Here is a 19,581-nt window from a genome sequence, read left to right on the forward strand (position 1 = left end):
CAGGGTATGTACTGGGCTGGGATACTTCTTGGAATCTACAGAGATTACAACATATAATCTACTGCACCAATAGTATGCAAGAGGAATGTGCAGTGGGCTCCCTAGACGCTAGCAAGGCGTTTGACTGTTGAGTAGGACTGGTTGTACGCCACACTACAACGCTTTGGCATGGACCCGGCCTTCCTGTGATGGGTACAAGTGATATATCCAGCACCAAGGGCTACAGTAAGGACGGGGAAGCTTATCTGTGGCAGATGGGTCTTCAAAAAGGGCACTAAACAGGGCTTCCCCCCTATCCCCTATGTTATTCATTCTGGCCCTGGGGCCATTGGAAGAGTTCTTGGGCTTAGAATATAGAGATGCAGGTATAGCAATAAGAGGGGTAAGGCATGTCATATCGCTTTATGCAGAGGATATGCTGCTTTAAGTAGGCCAGAAGACAACCGTCCCTATATATTAGACGTGCTGGACAGGTACACAGACCTTTCAGGGATTAGGATCAGCAGGGACAAGTCAAGCTTGTTCCCATTGGGGGCCCCGAGGCCATTGGACGAAACTCTACTTCCGGACCTAGGAATAAACTGGACGCTGCGGTCGTTCAGTTATTTGGGAGTGGATATTTGACACAACCTCACAGGCACGCCTAGGAAGAACACGCAGAGGGTGTGGAACGGTCTTGAAAAGAGCATGTTGTTTTGGAAAAAATTACTGTTATCAATGGCGGGTAGGGCAGTGCTGATTAAAATTGGCATTGCAGAGATTATTGTATCATTTGGCGAATATCCCATAAGATGTGCCTGTGGAATTTTTTCGCAAGATTGACACAGTATCATCAGGGGATTTCTGTGGGCGGGAAAGGGATGCAGGATAGCATTGAGGATGCTGCAGAGAGATCCCACAGAAGAAGGGATACGCGTACCTAAATTTTGAGGCATAGTATTTGGCTGGGCAATTACAGTTTATTATCGGATGGATAACGGATGAGCCTACGGTAGATATAAGACTACTGCAACCGTGGCTTGAACCCCTCTACCTGAAAGATATTGTGGATAGATGACAGAAGTCTAATAAATAAGCAGCATTTGGTGCTCCATGGAGGGAGGATGTGGAAGAGAGCGTTCAACCTCTATTTTTACTACATCTTTTAAACACACATCTATTATCCCCATCCTAAAGAAACCCGCCGCTGATCCTTTGACTGTTTCAAACTTTACTCCTATTTCTCACTTACCATACCTTTCTAAACTGTTAGAAAGCCTCGTCTATCCCAGATTTCTTCAATTGTTTCTAATTCTTCTCTTATTCCTTGATTTCAATCTGTCTTTCCTCCCTTTCATTCTAAAGGAACTGCTTGTTTCCATTCTAAATTCTCTTCTCTCGGCTCGCTATTCTAAGCACTCATCTTTTCTTATTCGTCTAGATCTATTGGCTTCCTTTGACAGTGTGGAACACTTTACTTCTGGCGTCATTTTCTTTTTTCAGTCTTACAGGTTCTGTTTTATCTTGCTTTCACTCCTATTTGTCTAATCTTATGTTTTCTGTCTCCTGGGCGTCTCTCTCGCTTGCCCATGGGATACCTCAAGGGTCCGTCTTAGGTCCCTTTCTCTTCTCTTTGTACACATCACACCTTGCAGCTATTGTTTACTCTTTTGGCTGGTCTCCCCACTTTTACGCCAATGACAACTGTTTATGGTTTTCTTACTTTTCTCCTGAAATTCACCACACTCTTTCGGCTTGCTTAGTTGCTATTAAATCTTGGATGTCTTCCCACTTTCTTACTCTTAATTCTGGGAAGACTGAAGTAATGTTTTTTCCTGCTAACACTCTTCCTCCCCATCTTCCGGCTTCTTTCATATCTTTTCCTCGTAAGCTCCTATTCACATCTACGGCTCGTAATCTTGGTCTCTACTTTGACTCTAATCCCTCTTTCTCTCAGCACATTTCTATAACTGCTCACCAGTTGGTCACATTTCAAGCATCCAAACTCTTAATCTCTTTAATCTTTTCTCGACTTTTCTACTGTTCTGTTTGGGCTCTCTAATTCTCGTCTTGCTCCTCTTAGATCAGTGCTCCTCTTAGATCAGTATTTAATTCTTCTATTTGTCTATCGCCTGACTGGTACCCATTCAAGCAGCAGCAGAGTATCGACCTGCACTGCTGGTAGCCACCACATTTTTAAATCCACTAAATCCCAGTGAGTGCAGTGACCTAGAGGCCTCCCAGGCCTCCTGTTTTTAGTTTTTGTGCCCATTTGTTTGCCCCCAGGTCCGCTTTCATCCTTCTCACCCCCCTCCCTCAGCCCGCACTCCCCTTCCGTGTTGCTCCTATCCTCCCGCCTCCCATGCCGCCCACAGTGCACGATCGGCCCTCCATCTAGGTCTTAACTGACCCTCCCAGGGCAGCCCCCTTGCCCGGCAGCCCCTGCGGCTAAGGGCCCGAAGGCAAAGGGCGTGCTCTCACAGAAGCGGCTCCAGATCATGTCTGCAGGTGTCCACAGCGGAAGCCAGTGGCCAGCAGTCAACCAGCAGTGACTAGTACGGTAGGTCCAGCCTACGAGGGGAGTTGTACACAAACTGCATTGTTAGGTGTAGGCCTCTCTCCCACTATACAGGACTCTCAAATCTAGCGGTGGTCAGCCTTCTAAACAAACTGCATTGTTAGGTTCCTGTGTTTAGACTTGTACATAAATTGCATTGTTGGGTCACAAAGGTAGCCCTGTTCTACCTTGCATTTCAACCTGCACCGTGAAAATGAGTCCTCAATCCATAACAGTCATCGAGGCACCATGTCATTCACTGGCCACACTTATGAAACTCCCTGGCACAACCCTGGCCCCACTGAGCGCCACCGCAGTCGCTCTTTACCCCCTCTACCACATCGCTCACCACCCTTCTACAGCGCACATCCAACTAGTGCCCCTCACCGCCTCCTTTTCCCCCCGCTCAACCGTACCCCCCCCCCTTTTCAGACTGTCACTCTCCCCTACTCGCAGATCCCGCTCAGCACAATTAAGAGCAGCAAGATGGAGAGACCGATCAGATAGCTCCCACCCTCGGAACACAATCCCCGACACAGCCCACTTAATTCCCCCCAACCAACTACAGACCTCTCCTACCTCCCACTTCCCCTCACTTAGCGCAGCAAGAGAAGCTCTAGCCAACACCCCACTCCCCAGAGAACCACCCACACTCCCACGACCGCACATAATGCAAGGACAGGGCGAGACCGCAGACACCCAATGACCCCTAGAATCTCCCACTCTCCGACACAGTTCACAACCACTGCCACCACAATAGAGTGAAATCTCACCGCCTGCACCCAACCCAGTCCTAGCTCTCTTCCCCTTCCTTCCCCTGCCCATCCACTCCAACTATCCCCTCATCCCCACACTCCTCCCCCCTCCCTTCCCCGCCCTCACCGCCTCCCCCCCACATCAGACCCCGCTCTCCCCACAAACACCAACAACCATCCACTCACAAAGGCGTTCCTCCAAATATCCTGCACCCTCATTAACGCCAGGTCCGTTTCCAAAAACAAACTCCACACCTATGACCTCATCACAGACGAAAACCCAGACATCCGCTTCATTACTGAGATCTGGTTCTCCGATGACTACGAACCTCACGCGCACGAGTCCTTCCCACCTGGCTACACTCTCACTGTTCGTAACAGATCTCATAGGGGAGGTGGCCTTGCAATAGACCAATTTAAGCCATTAACCCATTGACCACTCCACCTGTACCACTGACTACGAATCCCTCCCGATAAAATTTCAACTCGCACCATCCACCTCACACAGTTTCCTGCCCATGACCAGGACACTTAGACATTCTAGACCCACTCAATCTGACAAATCAAACATCCACTCCCACCCACACGAGAGGCCACACCCTTGATGCAATATTCAGCCCCTCAAACATATCCACCCAACCCCCGTGCCCACTTTCATGGTCTGATCACTCAGCACACTGTTTCACCATACAACTCAATACTGTGGCCAGCAGCCAACACGGCCCCCACAAACTGCCCCCTCCATTTTCCCACTATGGAAAAAAGTGATAATCATCCCAGATCTTGAACTCTCACTCCGCAACTCTCTCAGCTCACTCTTCCTAGCGGAAGGACCACCGGCGATTGACTCCTTCGACTTCTGGCTTTCCAATGCCCTCAAACCCCTCACCCCGTCCAAACGTTCCTCACAGAGATGTGGACCATCGCCGAGCTGGTTCTCCCCCAATCTAAATGCCTCAAAACTCTCAAGCACCATCTGGAACGGGCCTGGAGAGCACACCCTTCAGCCCAAAACAAAAATGCCCTAGCAAGGAAAACCAGAACCTACAGATCAGAAATATAAAAAAAGCAAGAAATCATACTATGGTAACCAAATTCAAAATGCCCGCAACCCAAGTAAGAAACTACATATAATCATAGCAGAATTCAAATCACCATCATGTTCTCGCCTGACCATCCCAAGCCTTATGCAACATCCTCTTGCTCCACTTCCACAATGCCGCCAATGAAAGACAACACCATCATCGCCAAATTGAAAATCCTATCACCACCGCCCACAGTGCCCCACACAAACCCCACCCCAATCTCAAACTTCTTTCAACACTTTCTCTCCCATCACACACCAAGAATTTCTCTCACTGTTAGCGGCCAGCCGGCCGTCAGGCTCCCCGGAAGACCAGTGCCCACCCACATTGCTCAAGAAAATACTAAGCGCCACCTGTGCAGGCAATGTGGCTCACGCAATCCTTAATCACTCAACTCACCTAAGGAACCTTCCCGAAAGCCCTAAAAAAATCCTGCACCAAACCCATTCTCAAAAAACCGACGCTTGACTCACTTCTTCCCCAAAACTACCAACTATCTCCAATACGTGTTTCATCGCCAAACTGATTCATCGCGTGGCTTACAAACAGCTTGGCCAATTTGCTGAATCCAATAACCTCCTAGCCCCAGCCCAATCAGGTTTCAGACCACTAAGGGGAACAGAAGCCTCCCTAGTCTCCATCTGGAATGACCTAAAAAGAACAGCTGACGTAGACGGCTGTGCGGTTCTCATCCATCTCGACCTGTCCGCAGCTTTCGATACCATTGATCACATCATTCTATTAGACGGACTACAAACACTAGGAATAAAAAAAAAACAGCCCTTTTGTGGATCTCTTCCTTAATCTCTAACCGGTCACAAATCATGCACCTCGACCAATTCACATCTTTATCACGTCCAGTCAGCAAAGGTGTTCCCCAAGGAGCATCCACGTCACTGCTAATCATCAATTTTTACATAAACCCATTTCCACAATCATCCGTTCGTACAACCTTACATGTTACAACTACGCAGATGATACCCAGATCATCCTCAAAATCCCAAATTCCGAAGGATCCAGCTGCCCGGACCCATCATCGTGCCTCTCGGATATTGATCACTGGATGACTACCAACCACCTCATCCTCAACCCTGGGAAAACCGAAATCCTACTCTGCAAGAAAACATACCTCATACCCCAACCTATCCATTGGCCCGAATCACTAGGACAAGAACCAGCACCCTCAAACGTGGTTAAAAACCTGGGATGCAAATTCTACTAGAATCTATCCCTCACCAACCACCACCAACGTATCCAAAACCTGTTTTTCATTTACATATCCTCAGGAGGATTTTCCCCTACCTCACACCTATCCCCACCGTTTCTCGGCCATCAACTCCATCATCCTCTCCCGCCTTGAATATGCAAATTGCCTCCACCTAGGAGCCCCCACGTCTCAACTACGGAAACTTCAAAGAATCCAAAATGCAGCAGCACGCCTGCTCATTAACCTTCCTGCTAGAGAACACATCAGCCCTACCCTTAGAGTCCTCCACTGGCTCCCTATTGCTCAACGCACCACCTTCAAAGCCATGTGTATCACCCATCGCGCAATCCACAACACTGGACCTGAATTCCTACAAGACAAAATTGTCCCTTACCAACCGTCCAGGAACCTCAGATCTCGCAATGCATTTCGCATAGTGATCCCACTGCATAGCTCCATAAGGCTTGGCGGCTCCTCCTCCTCCGTCCAAGCGCCAATCATCTGGAATTCCATCCCCCTACACATTCGCAAAATCGAAAACCTGAAATTCAGGAGAGCCCTTAAAACCTGGCTCTTCCCAATACTCTAAGCCACTGCAACCCGCGAATACTCCACTTATAATCTCCTCCACTTTCGATCATAACTCAGGGGCCGGCAGCTCTCACAGCGGTTTCACCTGACACCACCACGCTCAGCTTAACACTGCCTGCCATTTAGAACTCCAGGTAAGCCAGCAGCTTTCGTTGTGGCTTTCCTGATCAACATCCCACCAACAACATTCCAACCCTACAAACACCAGAGCTAAGCCAGCAGCCTTCGCTGTGGCTACACTCACACTCACCGTGAAATCCTGCCCACCAGCCCACATGAGAGACAATTAACAATTAGATAAGGGTCCTGGCTAGCACACGCACATCATTAACTATTCACTGCCACTGTTATCCCACAACGCTCACCCTGGGAAGCTCCACCACTAGCAACCCCCCTCCAGAACCCTATTCCCCCAAGCTAGGTCTAACAAGTCCTCGATGACCGTTATATTACGGATACTTACTATACAATAGGCTGCAATTTACAGCCTTTCATACATAGGACCCCCCTCCACGAAGGGGTAGCCCTCTGTTCGTTTTATAGGATGACCCCCAGCATCTCAAAACTAGGGCCGCCTGCCGACCATAGATTCTCAATTTAGGCGCAGCCTCTTGGCTTACTATATGACGAAACGTACTGCAGGGGGATATCAGGGACTCTCTACTCAAGGACTCTCTACTTAGCCCTCTGCTCAAATTGCACTTTTAGTGTAGGCTCTAGCTTGTTTAGTCTTGTAATCCATTGCATTATCAGTTGTAGGCCTCTCTCCCACTATACAGGACTCTCGAATCAACGATACGTATATCTCACACCACTAGCGTGGACACAGGCCGCAGGCATGGCCAAGCATCCACGCATGATAGAATATGCCTACGGCTAAGCACATCCAACCTAGTGCACACAACCGTCCAGACAAACACCTGACGTGCAACACCTCTACTACTAGCATGCAGCTACCACCACCCGAAAGGCATTTGGTATGGCTGACCCACATAAACGCTCTCAACAATAGCAATCTATCTCTAACCCTCTACAGCATCCACCCGTGTATCTAGCCTCTCTCGGGCTGCTTAGTCGAGCCTTGCCATCCACCCAAGTCCTAGAACGGCAACAGTCACACACGCAACTCCTAAACTAACCCTCCTAGAACTCTCCAACGACATGGACTACGGTCACCAAGGGCGTTCAACCAAGGAAAAAACGCATTGAGGCCACACAAGTGGGGAAAGAGAGTTATGTAAAATAACATAATACAATACTGTGTCTTCTCACTTATCGGGATACTATTTCTTCTTCTCTTGCAACACTCTGCTGGCTGCCCTTTCATTCTCAAGTTACATTTGATATTGTGTCTGGTTTTCAAGTCTCTCTATGGCCTTGCCCCAAGTTACCTTGCTGCACTAATATCCTTTTACATTCCCTCTTGCTCTCTCGGTTTTCTTCTCAGTTCCGACCTTTGGCTCCTCGTCCTCCCTGTGCTCAGACTCCTTTTCGATCTTTTGAACTTCTTGCCCCCCCCCTTTACTGGAATGCTCTTCCACTTTCTCTTTGCTGCATCTCTGTTTACTGTCTCTTCTGTGGTTCTTTAAAATCTCATCTACTTCATTCCTGAGTGATCGTTTCCTGGATCTAATTGCTCATTCACTTTTATTGTACGGTTTCTCGTTTTTATGTTCAGCGCTTTGGCCTAAGGCGCTTAATAAAAGACCAATATAAATATTCCCCAGCTTACATCCAGAGCAGGTCACAGCAGTTTGAGCTCCTGAGAAAAGCCGCAGAATGAACTCAAGAAAAGCAAAGGTTGTTTCCTGAGTGAGCAAAGGACCTAGCAGGGAACCTGGAATTTACAGGAGGAAGAATGAGATAAGTGTTGTGAACAAAGTATATTCTGATGAGACTGGTACTCTTATGCTTGAAGAACCATGTAAATATAGTTTTAAAGTTCAGAGTTGCGAGCATGCCTTTAAAAGTAGTTTTTTCCCTTGACTGCAAGTACTAAGCAATCAAAGGGAAATCTAAGAGTTGAGTTAATATTGCACGTGAATTAACCTAACTGAGGCACGCGCGTGTGCAAGAACTGGCACCGGGTACTAATCCTATGCGCGCAAGCGAGCCAGCGTTGTGTTCGCCTACGAATCAAGCGAAAAGCATTGCATCGGAGTAGCCGGCCTTTTGAGGAAAGGACCCATCAACGTGTGCGCGCGTGGCGTGGGGAATACCCAGAACTCTCTACTTTTGAGGGAAAAGACATTAGTTTTCAAACATGTCAATTTCGACTGTTTGATTAATCAACCTCCAGTCTGAGACAGCGCGGAAGGCCGCAACCAAGCGCGTAAACTTAAAAGGAGTCAGTAATTCACAGGAAATGCAGTGCTGGATAAGGGGTCATTCAGAAGGAGGGAAGGAGTTGTTTTAGACCTCATTAGTTAAGATAAGACTTTCAAAACTTTAAGGTATTAGTAAAACATTTTGTTTTCTCATTATCAGTGTAAATAGTTAGCGGAGTACAAAGACAAAATAAGCCGACAATAAGGAGACTAAATGAGAAAGAAAGCTTTTTAAGGATTCAATACAGCAAAGGGTACAGGTACCAGGGTGGAACTCTTCACGGGATTCATGTTAGATTATTAGAAAGAATATTATTTGACAAAATTACTAATGACTTGTGTTTCATTTTAGGCCTGATGAGCAATTGTGCGTCGGAAAGGGATTAAGATTGCGAGGGAGACTAGCAGAGACCTGTTTGTTATTTTACCCACTTTCCCTTTCCCCTCGGATTTGCCGCCCGACAATCAGTATCTAGCAGTGGTTTGGTGAGCGAGCCTAGGGAGTCTGGTAGGGGTTATCAACTCCTGCAGGAATGAAGAGCTGGGACCTTACAGGGGAAGAGAGTGATTCCTGGCAAATGCCTTTTGTTTAAGAGACTTTTCTTTTCAAGGAACCGTTGGTACAATCTTCTTAAAAAAACTTGTAATCTGCTCCTTTAAAAAAAAAAATAATAATTTCATCATTCACCAGGGGAAAGGAGTCATTCTCCTGGTGTGACAACTATGTTTATTAGAACTCTTTGGTTGTAGCGTAAGGGAGACGCTCTTGACACTGGATGGGGAAACTTTCAGTTGAAGGACATTCTGTTTTCCTTTACTTTTAGTTTGAGGCAGGGAAAACCCACAGAGATAGGGGTAGGTTTTTGCAAATGCCAATACATGTTTATAGCCCAAAACCACCTCTTGGTCAGTTGCCTACTTCTGCACTCTTACAACACCCAGCCATACTGGCACCAGTATTTGGATTGGGACCCGACAGTCCTAACCCACGTCCTAGGACCCAACAGACATGCTATGCAGTAGCCTGCAAAAAGCACTGCTTTCATGGACAACTGCAGGAACATAAAAGGAAATTCCTGACCTGCGAATGCAGGAGGAAGGCCAAACAAATGGCCAAAGAGCAAATAAAAAACCCAGTGGCACGGCCATGTTAGGACACTAGTCACAATTAGTAGCCAATCACGGTAAACGTGAGAGTCAACTAAAAATGATAAAATGTAACTGCTGCCACCAGCTTGTCTATAGGCACATATAAAAGTACCCAAAAATCCTTTGAGTGTAGGTCTAGGGCGATACAAAAGTATCCCCATTGCACTACATTGAAAGATGCTCGGTGCAATATTAAAAAGTTAGCCAAAACAAATAAGTAAAAAGTTATCCTAGTACTGACAGTCTGAAGGACTGGTCAGTTTCCCCATAACAAGTGAACAAAAGGCCAGTGCTTCACTTCACAATACAAAGTCAGGACAAGGTGTAAAAACTAAAGCAAGAAGTTTGGGGGTCAATAGAATATGGAGGAAAAAATTGCCTAAGAGCGAAAATTTCCTAACTATAGTCCGACCCTGAGGCAAACCTCTCACTATCCAGTTCACCATAATTCACCCCAACTGCAGTACATCACCATCGTTAATAAATATTTCTCTTTTTGCAACTTTTCATTCCAATGACATCGATGGAAGCCCCAGCTTTTTGCTACGACTTCAACCACTTACTGAATTTTGGCGGTAGTAAAAGTATATTTGCTTTACTTCCCTGGCTCAACCGGTGTATTTTGGGGGCACTGCTCATGCCCATATGGTTACCACTGCAGGGGGGGCGGTCTCCTGTTCGAGATTCCTGTGGGTTTACCATCGTTTTTCACTTTAGTCAAGGGCACATTTTGTTGCCCCACAATGCCATTTTAAGTCCAATATACTCAAACATGGAGAAGCCATGAGGTTTCCGCCCTGTCGTTTGGCCATCATGTTCTCTGGCTTTCTTCCTGCCTTGCCAGGTAATGCCATATACGGTAAGCCCTTTCCTGAGCAAAACCTCAGGTTTCCTAGCCCAAGTGGCAGTGTCTGCATCCTAACCGATGTGAGGGTTGGGACGGTCTTGTCCCAATCCACATTCCAACTAGAGGAAGTCTGTTGCTGCGTAGATGTGGGACAAGAGGCTGTGCAGGACTTGACAGCCCATGTCTGTCTGAATGGTGCCGATCCTCAACACTGGCAGGTTGGGACTACCCTCCCGCTCAGATCTCATGGGGGGGGGGGGGTCCTGCAGCCATACTTCAGATAGTCATTTGGAGCCAAAGCCTTCTATAAAGAGAAGGAGCCCCCTGATGACCCAAATATTACAATTGAAGATAATAAGCATTCCCTCCATCCAAGTCTCAGCAAAGCTCTGCATCTCCAGTAGGATCCAGCTTGGAGTTCATGGGCAAAGTGGAGATGTGTGTGTAGCCCTACTCGATATGGGGGCTGGGACTCCTATCCCCCTGGCTGGAATATTGATTGGGACGTCTGTTGCTGGGCAGATGTGGGCCCACAGACTGACCAGGACTGGACTGTTTGTATGTTGCAGCTCATTACCATTGGTGGGCTGGGGCAGCCCCCAACCTAAATTTGGGATAAAATGAAAAGCCCTGCAGTGATTACCCAGATAGTTGACTGGAGCCAAGATCCCAAGAAAGGCAGCACCATGCTGAAAACTCCGAAGTATGCTGAGGGCAAACAACATTGCCAAAACAAACTGCTGTCAAAGCCCTGCCCCCTTGCAAGGATGGTCCAAGAAGACCATAAACAGTGATCCAAGACTTGGGCTGGTAGGACCAACCAGTCAGGACCCCTGCACAAGATGCTTGCCACCAGATGCTGTCTGAAGTGACCCAGGGAGACCATTTGTGCTTTCCTGCTTGGCATTAGGTCTATCCAGTGCATTGGTCACCGTCCAGAGTTGGAGCTTGGGACTCAGCAGGTCATCAACTTGTGGCCGAAGACCATCGCTCCTGCTGAAGCTACCCTTGTGCATGAAGAGGGGCCTTCCTGGAGCAGAGCTGTCCACCCAGTCTCTCGCCTGCTGCCCCATTATCAGAGTGATGCTCATGCTGCCAGTCTCTGCTCCTCTTATCCGGGGGCGTGCAGCTGTTGCGGTCTTAAAAGTTCTTGAGCAATCCAGGAGGAAGATCGTCAGAACCAACCCCATCAAAGGGTTAAACACTTGTTGCTGTAATCCGCGTTTGATCTGCAGGTCAAAGGTTCAAATCCCAGCAAGGCCAACTCAGCCTTTCATCCTTCTGAGGTTGATAAAGGAGTACCAATTCTGATTGGGTAATAGTAATGCATGGACATATGTCATATGTAAAGAGCTTTAGATTAAAGCGCCACATAAGTAACTAATTATAATTACAAATTATTATCCTCCAACAGGCATATAAAGCACCGGAAAGCGAAATTGTAGACTATATAAGGGGGTTGATATGATATGGTATTTATAACGCACTATACACAAGTGTTTCAAGGCACGACAAGGCAAAGGGAGGGGAACAGAGGGACGACAGACAACGATCTTACTAGGCCAGGTGACAGATCGCGCAAGTGCAGGGCAGAGGGGGAAAGTGTGAGGGGGCAGGGGGAAAGCGCGCGGGGGAGGGGGGGAAAGTGCAGTACATAGGATGAACAGTAAATAAATAAAACAATAAATAAGAACAATTAATAAGAAGTGCGGCCAGCTGGTGGCAAGTGCATGTTAGGCAGAATTGCATGCAGTACCCTCTGGGACTACCACCTACAGGTGTAAGCAAAACCAAACTTTGGTATAAGTCCGTACTACAGAGTTTGTGGTAGCGAGCTGAGCAGCAAGGCTTATCTCAAGAGGGAATGTGAGCAGTAAAGTATGTTACACATAGGTCCTACAATCACAGTAGTTCAAGTAGACACGTAAACTCAAGGTTTCTTGGTAAAACACTTAATTTATTACACAGTCATTTAGAAAACATTCACTAGAAGGAGGCAACTTAATATCATACACAAACACACTTCAGTACCAAACCAATATGTTTCTGAGTAAAAAGGCACAAGTTAATAAAATAGATCACAAATACTCTTAGGCAGTGCAAATAGTTTCAGTTCACTAGAGGACTCGATTCAGTTCAATAGGCCTAGGCCAAAGTAAATGGGCTAGTGTCTTGGATAGGAAAGAGCAGTTCTTGTAGTAAATGGTAAATTCTTTGCCAAAGTTCTCAGAAGTAGTTTGTACGAAAAAGAATCATATGTTGGGTCACAAGCTGATTAGGCCAGCAAGTTGGGAAAGTTTCACAAACTTTCACTGCAAGAGGCAAGTTCTCTCAATTGGGTTGGCACAGTACCTTAATATGAAGAAGATACAGCTGAAGACGTTGGTTCCTGGCAGTTCCTGCAGATCTCACTGTTCCTGGGCCTCAGTCGTGGGGAGGATGTCGGAGGACTCCTGCATTTGCACGGTGATTGGTCAAACAAGGAAGCAAATGGAAGCTCTTTGGTCGGAGTAGCTATAGTCAAGCAGACATTCTAGTGTCCTTCCCCGAGAATGGTATCCAGGTGGCTTACGTGTTGATTGGTCCCACCAACTCAAAGGAAGTCTGAAGGGGCTTCTCTGTCGAGGTGAACTTGGCAATTCAGACCTGCAGCAGGGCTTCACCGGGCAAACCAACGGTCCAGGAGTTGCAGCAGCCGTCCTCTTCAAGCTCATCTTCTTTCGTTCCAGTGGTCAACTCTGCCTAAGAGACTCGCCTTTTAAACAGTTCTCTCTTTCATTCCAGCCTAGCTGTCACTCACCCAGCAGGGTGGCTGTCCTTGCCGGACAGTCAGCCAGCCAATCATGCCAGAGTGCATTTGGGTAATTTGCATTTGGGTCACCTAGGAGATTAAGCACAGGGAGTTTCAGGCACCTCCCTCACTTCGTGCCCGCCCCAGACACTCAGGCGCCAGAGGTGGTCTTCAGTCGTGAAGCCCGCCAAAGGCATAAGAACAAAGGGACCAAACCTGGTTTGCCACGCAGAAAAAAACTCTAGAAGGATCATTCCAAAAAGAAATGGCGAAAAAAAGACTACCGGGACCCATTTAAACAATGGGGATTAAGGCGCCATCTTGAAAAACATGACTCCTGCAATTTTTAGCTACCGGTGTTCGCGATCGGGAAAAATCATGGTAGTTTTTTGTAAAACCATCGCCACCAGCTATTTCGATAGGTAAGGGTAGCATTGACTGCTACATGAGCTTCTAGACACAGGGGATACTAGGTAACCCCTCGAGCAGTCTATAGGACGATAGTGTGTGCTGGGTCTAGGAAGTTAAAGACTATTAAAGTCAATTTAACCTTACATTCGCTAGGAAAGAGTAGTTTATCACCAGAGAAGGTATTTAAACCTTGTGAGAGCCTAAAAGGCTTCCCTGTGTCACTGCACTGAGGGTTCTGTGCGACACCAAATAAAAGATTATGCCTATGGAGTTTGTTGAAAGAAATAAACACAGAAAAACAAAATTAAAAGGTTCAGAGTCCCAAAGTTTAGCAAAAGAGCTCGAGGCCTCTAAGGTAGAGGGAATTGGCACACTTGTGAGAATTTTCCCTAACAGTGCAAAGAGTGCAGACATCAGGTGTCAAGTGCTGGTAGGGGGCTGTAAGGATACAGAAACAGCCCCAGAGTGCAAGGGTAGCGGGGGGGGGGGGGCATGTGCAGGTGTGCAACTGCCAGGCAGGGGACCTGAACCAGAGAACAGAGGGTAGTCAGGTGACCAGTGCAGTTTCAGCCAGGAGTTCAGCAGGGGAGAAGAGGAGAGAAAGCAGAAGCAAAGAGGAAGGTCTTGAGGTGCTTCCCGAACCAGAGATGGTTCTAATTTTTCAGAGATGCAGGGAGGCTGTTTCAGAGGGAGGCCCCAGCTGAAGAAAGATCTACCACCAACTCATTGCTTGGAGAAGCGACTGACCCTGAGGGAGATGGAGGCGGATGAGCGAAGGGCTTGAGAAGGAGGATATTTAGGAAGAGAGAGTTGAAGGTATTGAGGCCCCAGGTCACCAAAGTCCTTGTGGGCAATGTAGAGGGTTCTGAACTTAATCCTCGCAGCCACTGGGAGCCAGTGCAGAGATTTAAATCCTGGAGAGATACAATCCCTGGGCTTGAGGCCAAGGACAAGTCTGGCAGTCCTGTTCTGGATGAGGGCAGAGAGTAGTGGCAGGCATATTCAGAAAGAGGCTGTTGCAGTAGTCCAGCATAGAGAGAACCAGAGCTCTGGAGACAGCGATCTTCTGAGAGGAAAGGAAGAATACCTCTGAGGAGGTGCAGCTGGTAGTGTGACTTCTTAGAGACGTCAGATGTCGAGAGAAGGAGAGTGTGGAGTCGAAGAGGACCCTGAGGTTTTTAGCCTCACAGGTGGGAGCAGGAAGAGGGACAAGAGGCCGGCCAGAGTGACAGGAAAGGAGGGAGCGGGGTGAGCTGATGAGGAGAATCTCAGTCTTACTGGCATTAAGGCAGAGATCCTTGACGGCACATCAAGAGATGAGAGTAGGAGATGAGGTGGCTGAAGGGAGCCTGAAAACGAGCAGAGTGTCTTCTGCTTAGCACTGAAAGTTGGGGCAGAGTGCGGCAATGCGGTGGGCAAGAAGTGCCAGGTGTTGATTGAACAGCCAGGGAGAGAGAGGTTAGACCCCTGGAGAACACCACAGGTAGAGATAGAGGAGAGGAAGGACCAAAGTTGGACCTGGGAGGGTCGATCAGAAAGGAAGTCAGCCAGCCAAGCCAGGGCCTCATCGGTGATACCCAGGTTATCACGGAGACAGTTGAGCAGGATGGCATGGTTGACCGTGTCAAAGTCAGAAGAGAGATCAAGTAAGATAAGGATACTGGGGGTGTTAGGATCAAGGTTGGAGCGCAGGTCTTCACGGATGTTCAGGAGAGCAGTTTGTGCTTCTGGCAGCTCTGAAGCCAGACTGATGGTCCTGGAGACAACCAAAAGATTCTGTGTGAAGATTAAGCTGGGAGATGGCCAGCTTTTCCAGGAGTTTGCCCAGGAAATGAGTGATGGAGATTGGGCAATAGTTAGCCGGGCAGGATGGGTCGGCAGAGGGTTTAAGAGGGTGCACAAGGGAGAGCTTCAGGGGGGAAGGGAAGACTCCAGTGGCAATGGAGTGGTTACAGAAGTCAGCCAAAGCAGGAGCCAGGGTGTCAATGTGGTCATTGATGGTTTTGGAAGAACAGGGTTGAACCTATTTTGACAAGACTGTCATAGATCGGACTTGTCAAGAAACCTCGTCTGGGGAGAACAGGGGAAAGGCAGAGAAGGAGGGAGGAGAGGTTGCCGAAGAAGGACCGAAGGAAGAGCAGGGAATACCGGCAACATTGGTGTGTAACAATGGTGTGGCTGTGCATGAGCTCTCAAAGGTGCAGTAGCCTAATGCAGGCTGGGTTTAAGAAAATGAAATTAGTTGAGTGTCTCATCCTGACAGGTGGGAATATTTCCTAGGATGCGCTTCTATTACGGACCCAATACTATGGGAATCGCCTAATACTGAAGAACGTGAAAGGACCTCTGCTTCAGCACAACAGCAGAGGCATTCCTAGGCTTGAACTCAATAACAGAACTACAAAGAGCCCAAAGTTCAGCCCTTTTCTCAACAAATTGACTTAACTCTCAATCTGCTAGCATCATAACACACAGACCCCCACACAAGCTGCCTGCTAGTTCCACACCCACCAAAGTAACCACACATTTACCCCTCAGAGCTCACTCTGAGGGATAAATGCCTAGGACAAGCACCCATTTAAAATGTACATATTTTTTTAGATTATGGAACACATAAATTGGACCTCAACTAACTAGAGGGACTCCCAGCCGAGTACCTTTCCGTGTCCTGAAGGAGGCTGGGCCAGTTTGACACTGAAGGCCCTCACAGCCGAAACCCTTGCATTTGGGTGGACAGACAGATGGACGCAGCCATCTTAAATATGTAAGCTCAAATTGACTTTAGGAACTATCTGCAGATTTGCAACACAAAAAAACCATGCATTGTATATGTTATGCTAGGATTCATTGATGGGTGCAAAATTATTTTATATATAAAAGCATATTTGTTTTTGGTTTTATACAAGTTCCATCATTCTACTTCTCATTTTTTGGTAAGCCTTTACTATTGTTGGCTATTGTGAAATTTCTCTTTGTATGTGTCTGTGCATATAAACTGCTTTGATAACCTTTGTTATTTGGTGTTGCGCGATGACGGTTTTTCAGAAGCTACCCTGTCTAGGGACCTCCTTTGATTGAAGACCTTATACGTTTTCCCCCAAGCTTACTCATTTGCTTAAATAGTTTTGCCATTTACAATTCAGATAACAGCAGGGATATTATGAAGATGCATACCAAGCTCTCCTCGTGATCATCTGCTTTGGGGTTCACACAAACAATCATGCGGACTTTTCCTTCACCATCAAAATAGTTCTTGAAGAGATGGGTCAACTTCGAATCTCTGTATGGAACCATCTAGAATTCAAATGAGAATGCAGAAGAGTGAAGACAGAATGCCTAGATCCTAGCTAATGTGAAAGGTTTCCTTTACAGCCACTGTATATGCAGTATAGGCCTCACCCATAGGAGTTCTCCTAGCATAACACTCAAATACAAAAACATTGGCCCAATCAATTAACTCGCCATCAATGGGCAAATATCTAGGCGTAGCCCCTCAATTTGATATGAGGAAATTTAGTACCCTAAATTCACAGCCTCATAAGACCATTAATCAATAGCTACAAACCACATACCTTCATTGTCCCATATAACTGATTCTCACGGAGAACTTCTAAACATGTGCGCAGGGTCATTAACGACTGATTGATGTTACCTGAAGAAATAAAACAACTGTCAGATGGAAACAGATTATCGCAGATTAGGGACATTGTGAGAAACAGAAAATAACGCAAGTGAGAATTAAGGTGAAACACAGTAAGAATCACAGGCACAAAGATCTGCAAGGATAGATCCAAGCAAAGCAGATTATGAGCCTTGCAGCTGGAACGCTCACAGTAAAAGATAACCAAATGGACAACAAGGAAATCTGCCAAATTGAAGACGAGTGGTAAAGAAAAGGGTTATAAACTTGAGTTCTCTGCATTCAACTTTAATTTTTAGACCAGATACAATGTCAGGCAGAGCTCCTTCCTTCTTCTTCATCCAACCTAGCACTTCCCCTTCCAAGGACCAATGACCGACTTCTATTTTTTCAAATCAAACCAGTAAATACAATGTATATTTTGAAGTGTGTCACATTTGGCTTCTCCTTACTGGCACTTTAGCCAACTTGAGGGGAGACTGGTCTCCTTGCTATGGTACTAGACATTTGCACTGCATATGGACATTTTGAAAATGGGGGCCCGTTATTAATGGAGGGGCACTTTGCCTACAACCTGGGAATGAACACGTTTATGGTGAGCAGGTTCATCTAGAGGGAAGTTGATCTCCATTTACTACTACATCCAGTACATATCCACATGGCTACAATTTAAAATCTGTTGAAGAAGGGATAAGGGCAGACAACCAAATAAAATCTGACTCAAATGAATACACTCTTCAAAAAAGACTTTACCAAACTGGGTAGATCATAAACATCCAACGAACCGCGTTCAGTAATTCGTGGCCCATTCAATTCAGCCCACGCGACTGCTCTATGAACATCAGGAGCTTGTGGCTCTATTAGGGTGAGGATCTTGCGGGACAATAGCTCAGGGTCAGCCACTTTTTCTTGGGAGCAAGATAACAGAGGTTTGAATCCCGGTACTGGTCTCTAGTATTAAGCAGGTTATAAAATATAAGGGCACTTTGTCGAATTTGTGCAGCTTTTGTTTTTTGTCCTACACAGAAAACATACTGGATGGATGACCCTTCTGCTGCGGTTTGGGGATAAAGTGCAGTAAGACGGGGCATTCTCTGAAGGGGTCAAAGTCCCGAGAAGCGGCCCAATCAGAGTGCAGTGCCATAGGATATTCTCTGAGAAAATGGCCTTGCAAATGGAAGTGAGAATGAGGATGATTGCAGCTTTATGTGAGGCCTTTCGTGCAAATGGAAAACATAAGCAGGTTGGGGCTAATAATCTAGAAGTGTGTGGATAGATGTAGTTCATTGCAACAGTAAAGCTTGACTTGGACCAGGTCAGTGCCCCCAAGAAACACGTTAGGGAAAGCTTAAGCTTTCCTGAAGATCCAGTATGGATACTGGTCTTTTTAAAATCAGCCATTCCAATACCTGTGTATGAGTATGTACATGTATTAAAGGCTCAGAACTCATGATAGGCCTGCAGCAATGGCGCCTGACACGTCAAAAAGGTATGCCAATACAGAAGACAGGTGCCGCTATTTTGGCTCTTCAGAAAAAAAGAAAATATGTCAGCTTTCAGAAATAGTTAGTGTTAGGTAGGATTTTCAGATTTGTGATAAATCTTCTTGACGCGTGTCAACTCCAGAACGTTTTGCTTGTATTTGTCGATTATTTTCCCTTGTTCCTAGGTGAAGAGGAATCTTTTTCCCCTCTCACCTAGTCTTTTACTCTATGGGTGTCCTTTTTATGTCTCTATAATGTACCATTGGAGTTATAGTTTCCTATAACTTTTGGGCTTAGGCTGGGTTGCCCCTTTGGGCTTCCCTGTTAATTTCTCGTTCATGACCCTCGCCGAACTACTATTCCAAAGGGGTAAAGTGGGATTTCCATCACCTTTACATGTTTGATAGTGAGCCAGCACACTCCACAAGCATATGTGGAGTGCTGGGGGATACAATGTATCCCCTTGGTTACTTACCTGTAGCCTTTTTGTTAAAATTGCAAGGTTACTTGAATGGCTGGTGGCAGGGGATTTACCATAGTGACGTCTTATTACTTGCAGACTGTTAATTCAGCCTCAGTAATGCACAGAAGTGCCACCTGCTTTTTCACCATTGTAAAGTATGCTTGTTTGAGGTCTTCCCCTGCCATTCTAGGCAGGAATGACCTCAGTGGAAGTTTTGTCTTCCGTGGGAATCCATTGTATTCCACGCCTAGGCTCCAGAGAGTCTGAGAAGGCAGGAAGTGAGGGAGGAGTCCAA

The 19,581-nt window shown here is 46.7% G+C and overlaps 1 protein-coding gene across 7 annotated transcripts in view; it reads right to left on the reverse strand.

Annotated features, from left to right (window-relative positions):
• The window catches only part of KIF23 (kinesin family member 23), a 518,096-nt gene that overhangs the window by 234,697 nt on the left and 263,818 nt on the right, over positions 1–19,581 (reverse strand). For all 7 annotated transcript variants that reach the window (XM_069624224.1, XM_069624222.1, XM_069624221.1 and 4 more), the window contains 2 exons: positions 17,272–17,351; positions 16,874–16,993 (listed from right to left, as the gene is read on the reverse strand). In XM_069624224.1, coding sequence (XP_069480325.1) covers positions 16,874–16,993; positions 17,272–17,351 — 200 coding nt within the window. The remainder of the gene's footprint in view (positions 1–16,873; positions 16,994–17,271; positions 17,352–19,581) is intronic.

Source organism: Ambystoma mexicanum, chromosome 11 (assembly GCF_040938575.1).
Source record: "Ambystoma mexicanum isolate Mex_15411 chromosome 11, UKY_AmexF1_1, whole genome shotgun sequence".
In the NCBI taxonomy this organism is placed as follows: Eukaryota; Metazoa; Chordata; class Amphibia; order Caudata; family Ambystomatidae; genus Ambystoma; species Ambystoma mexicanum.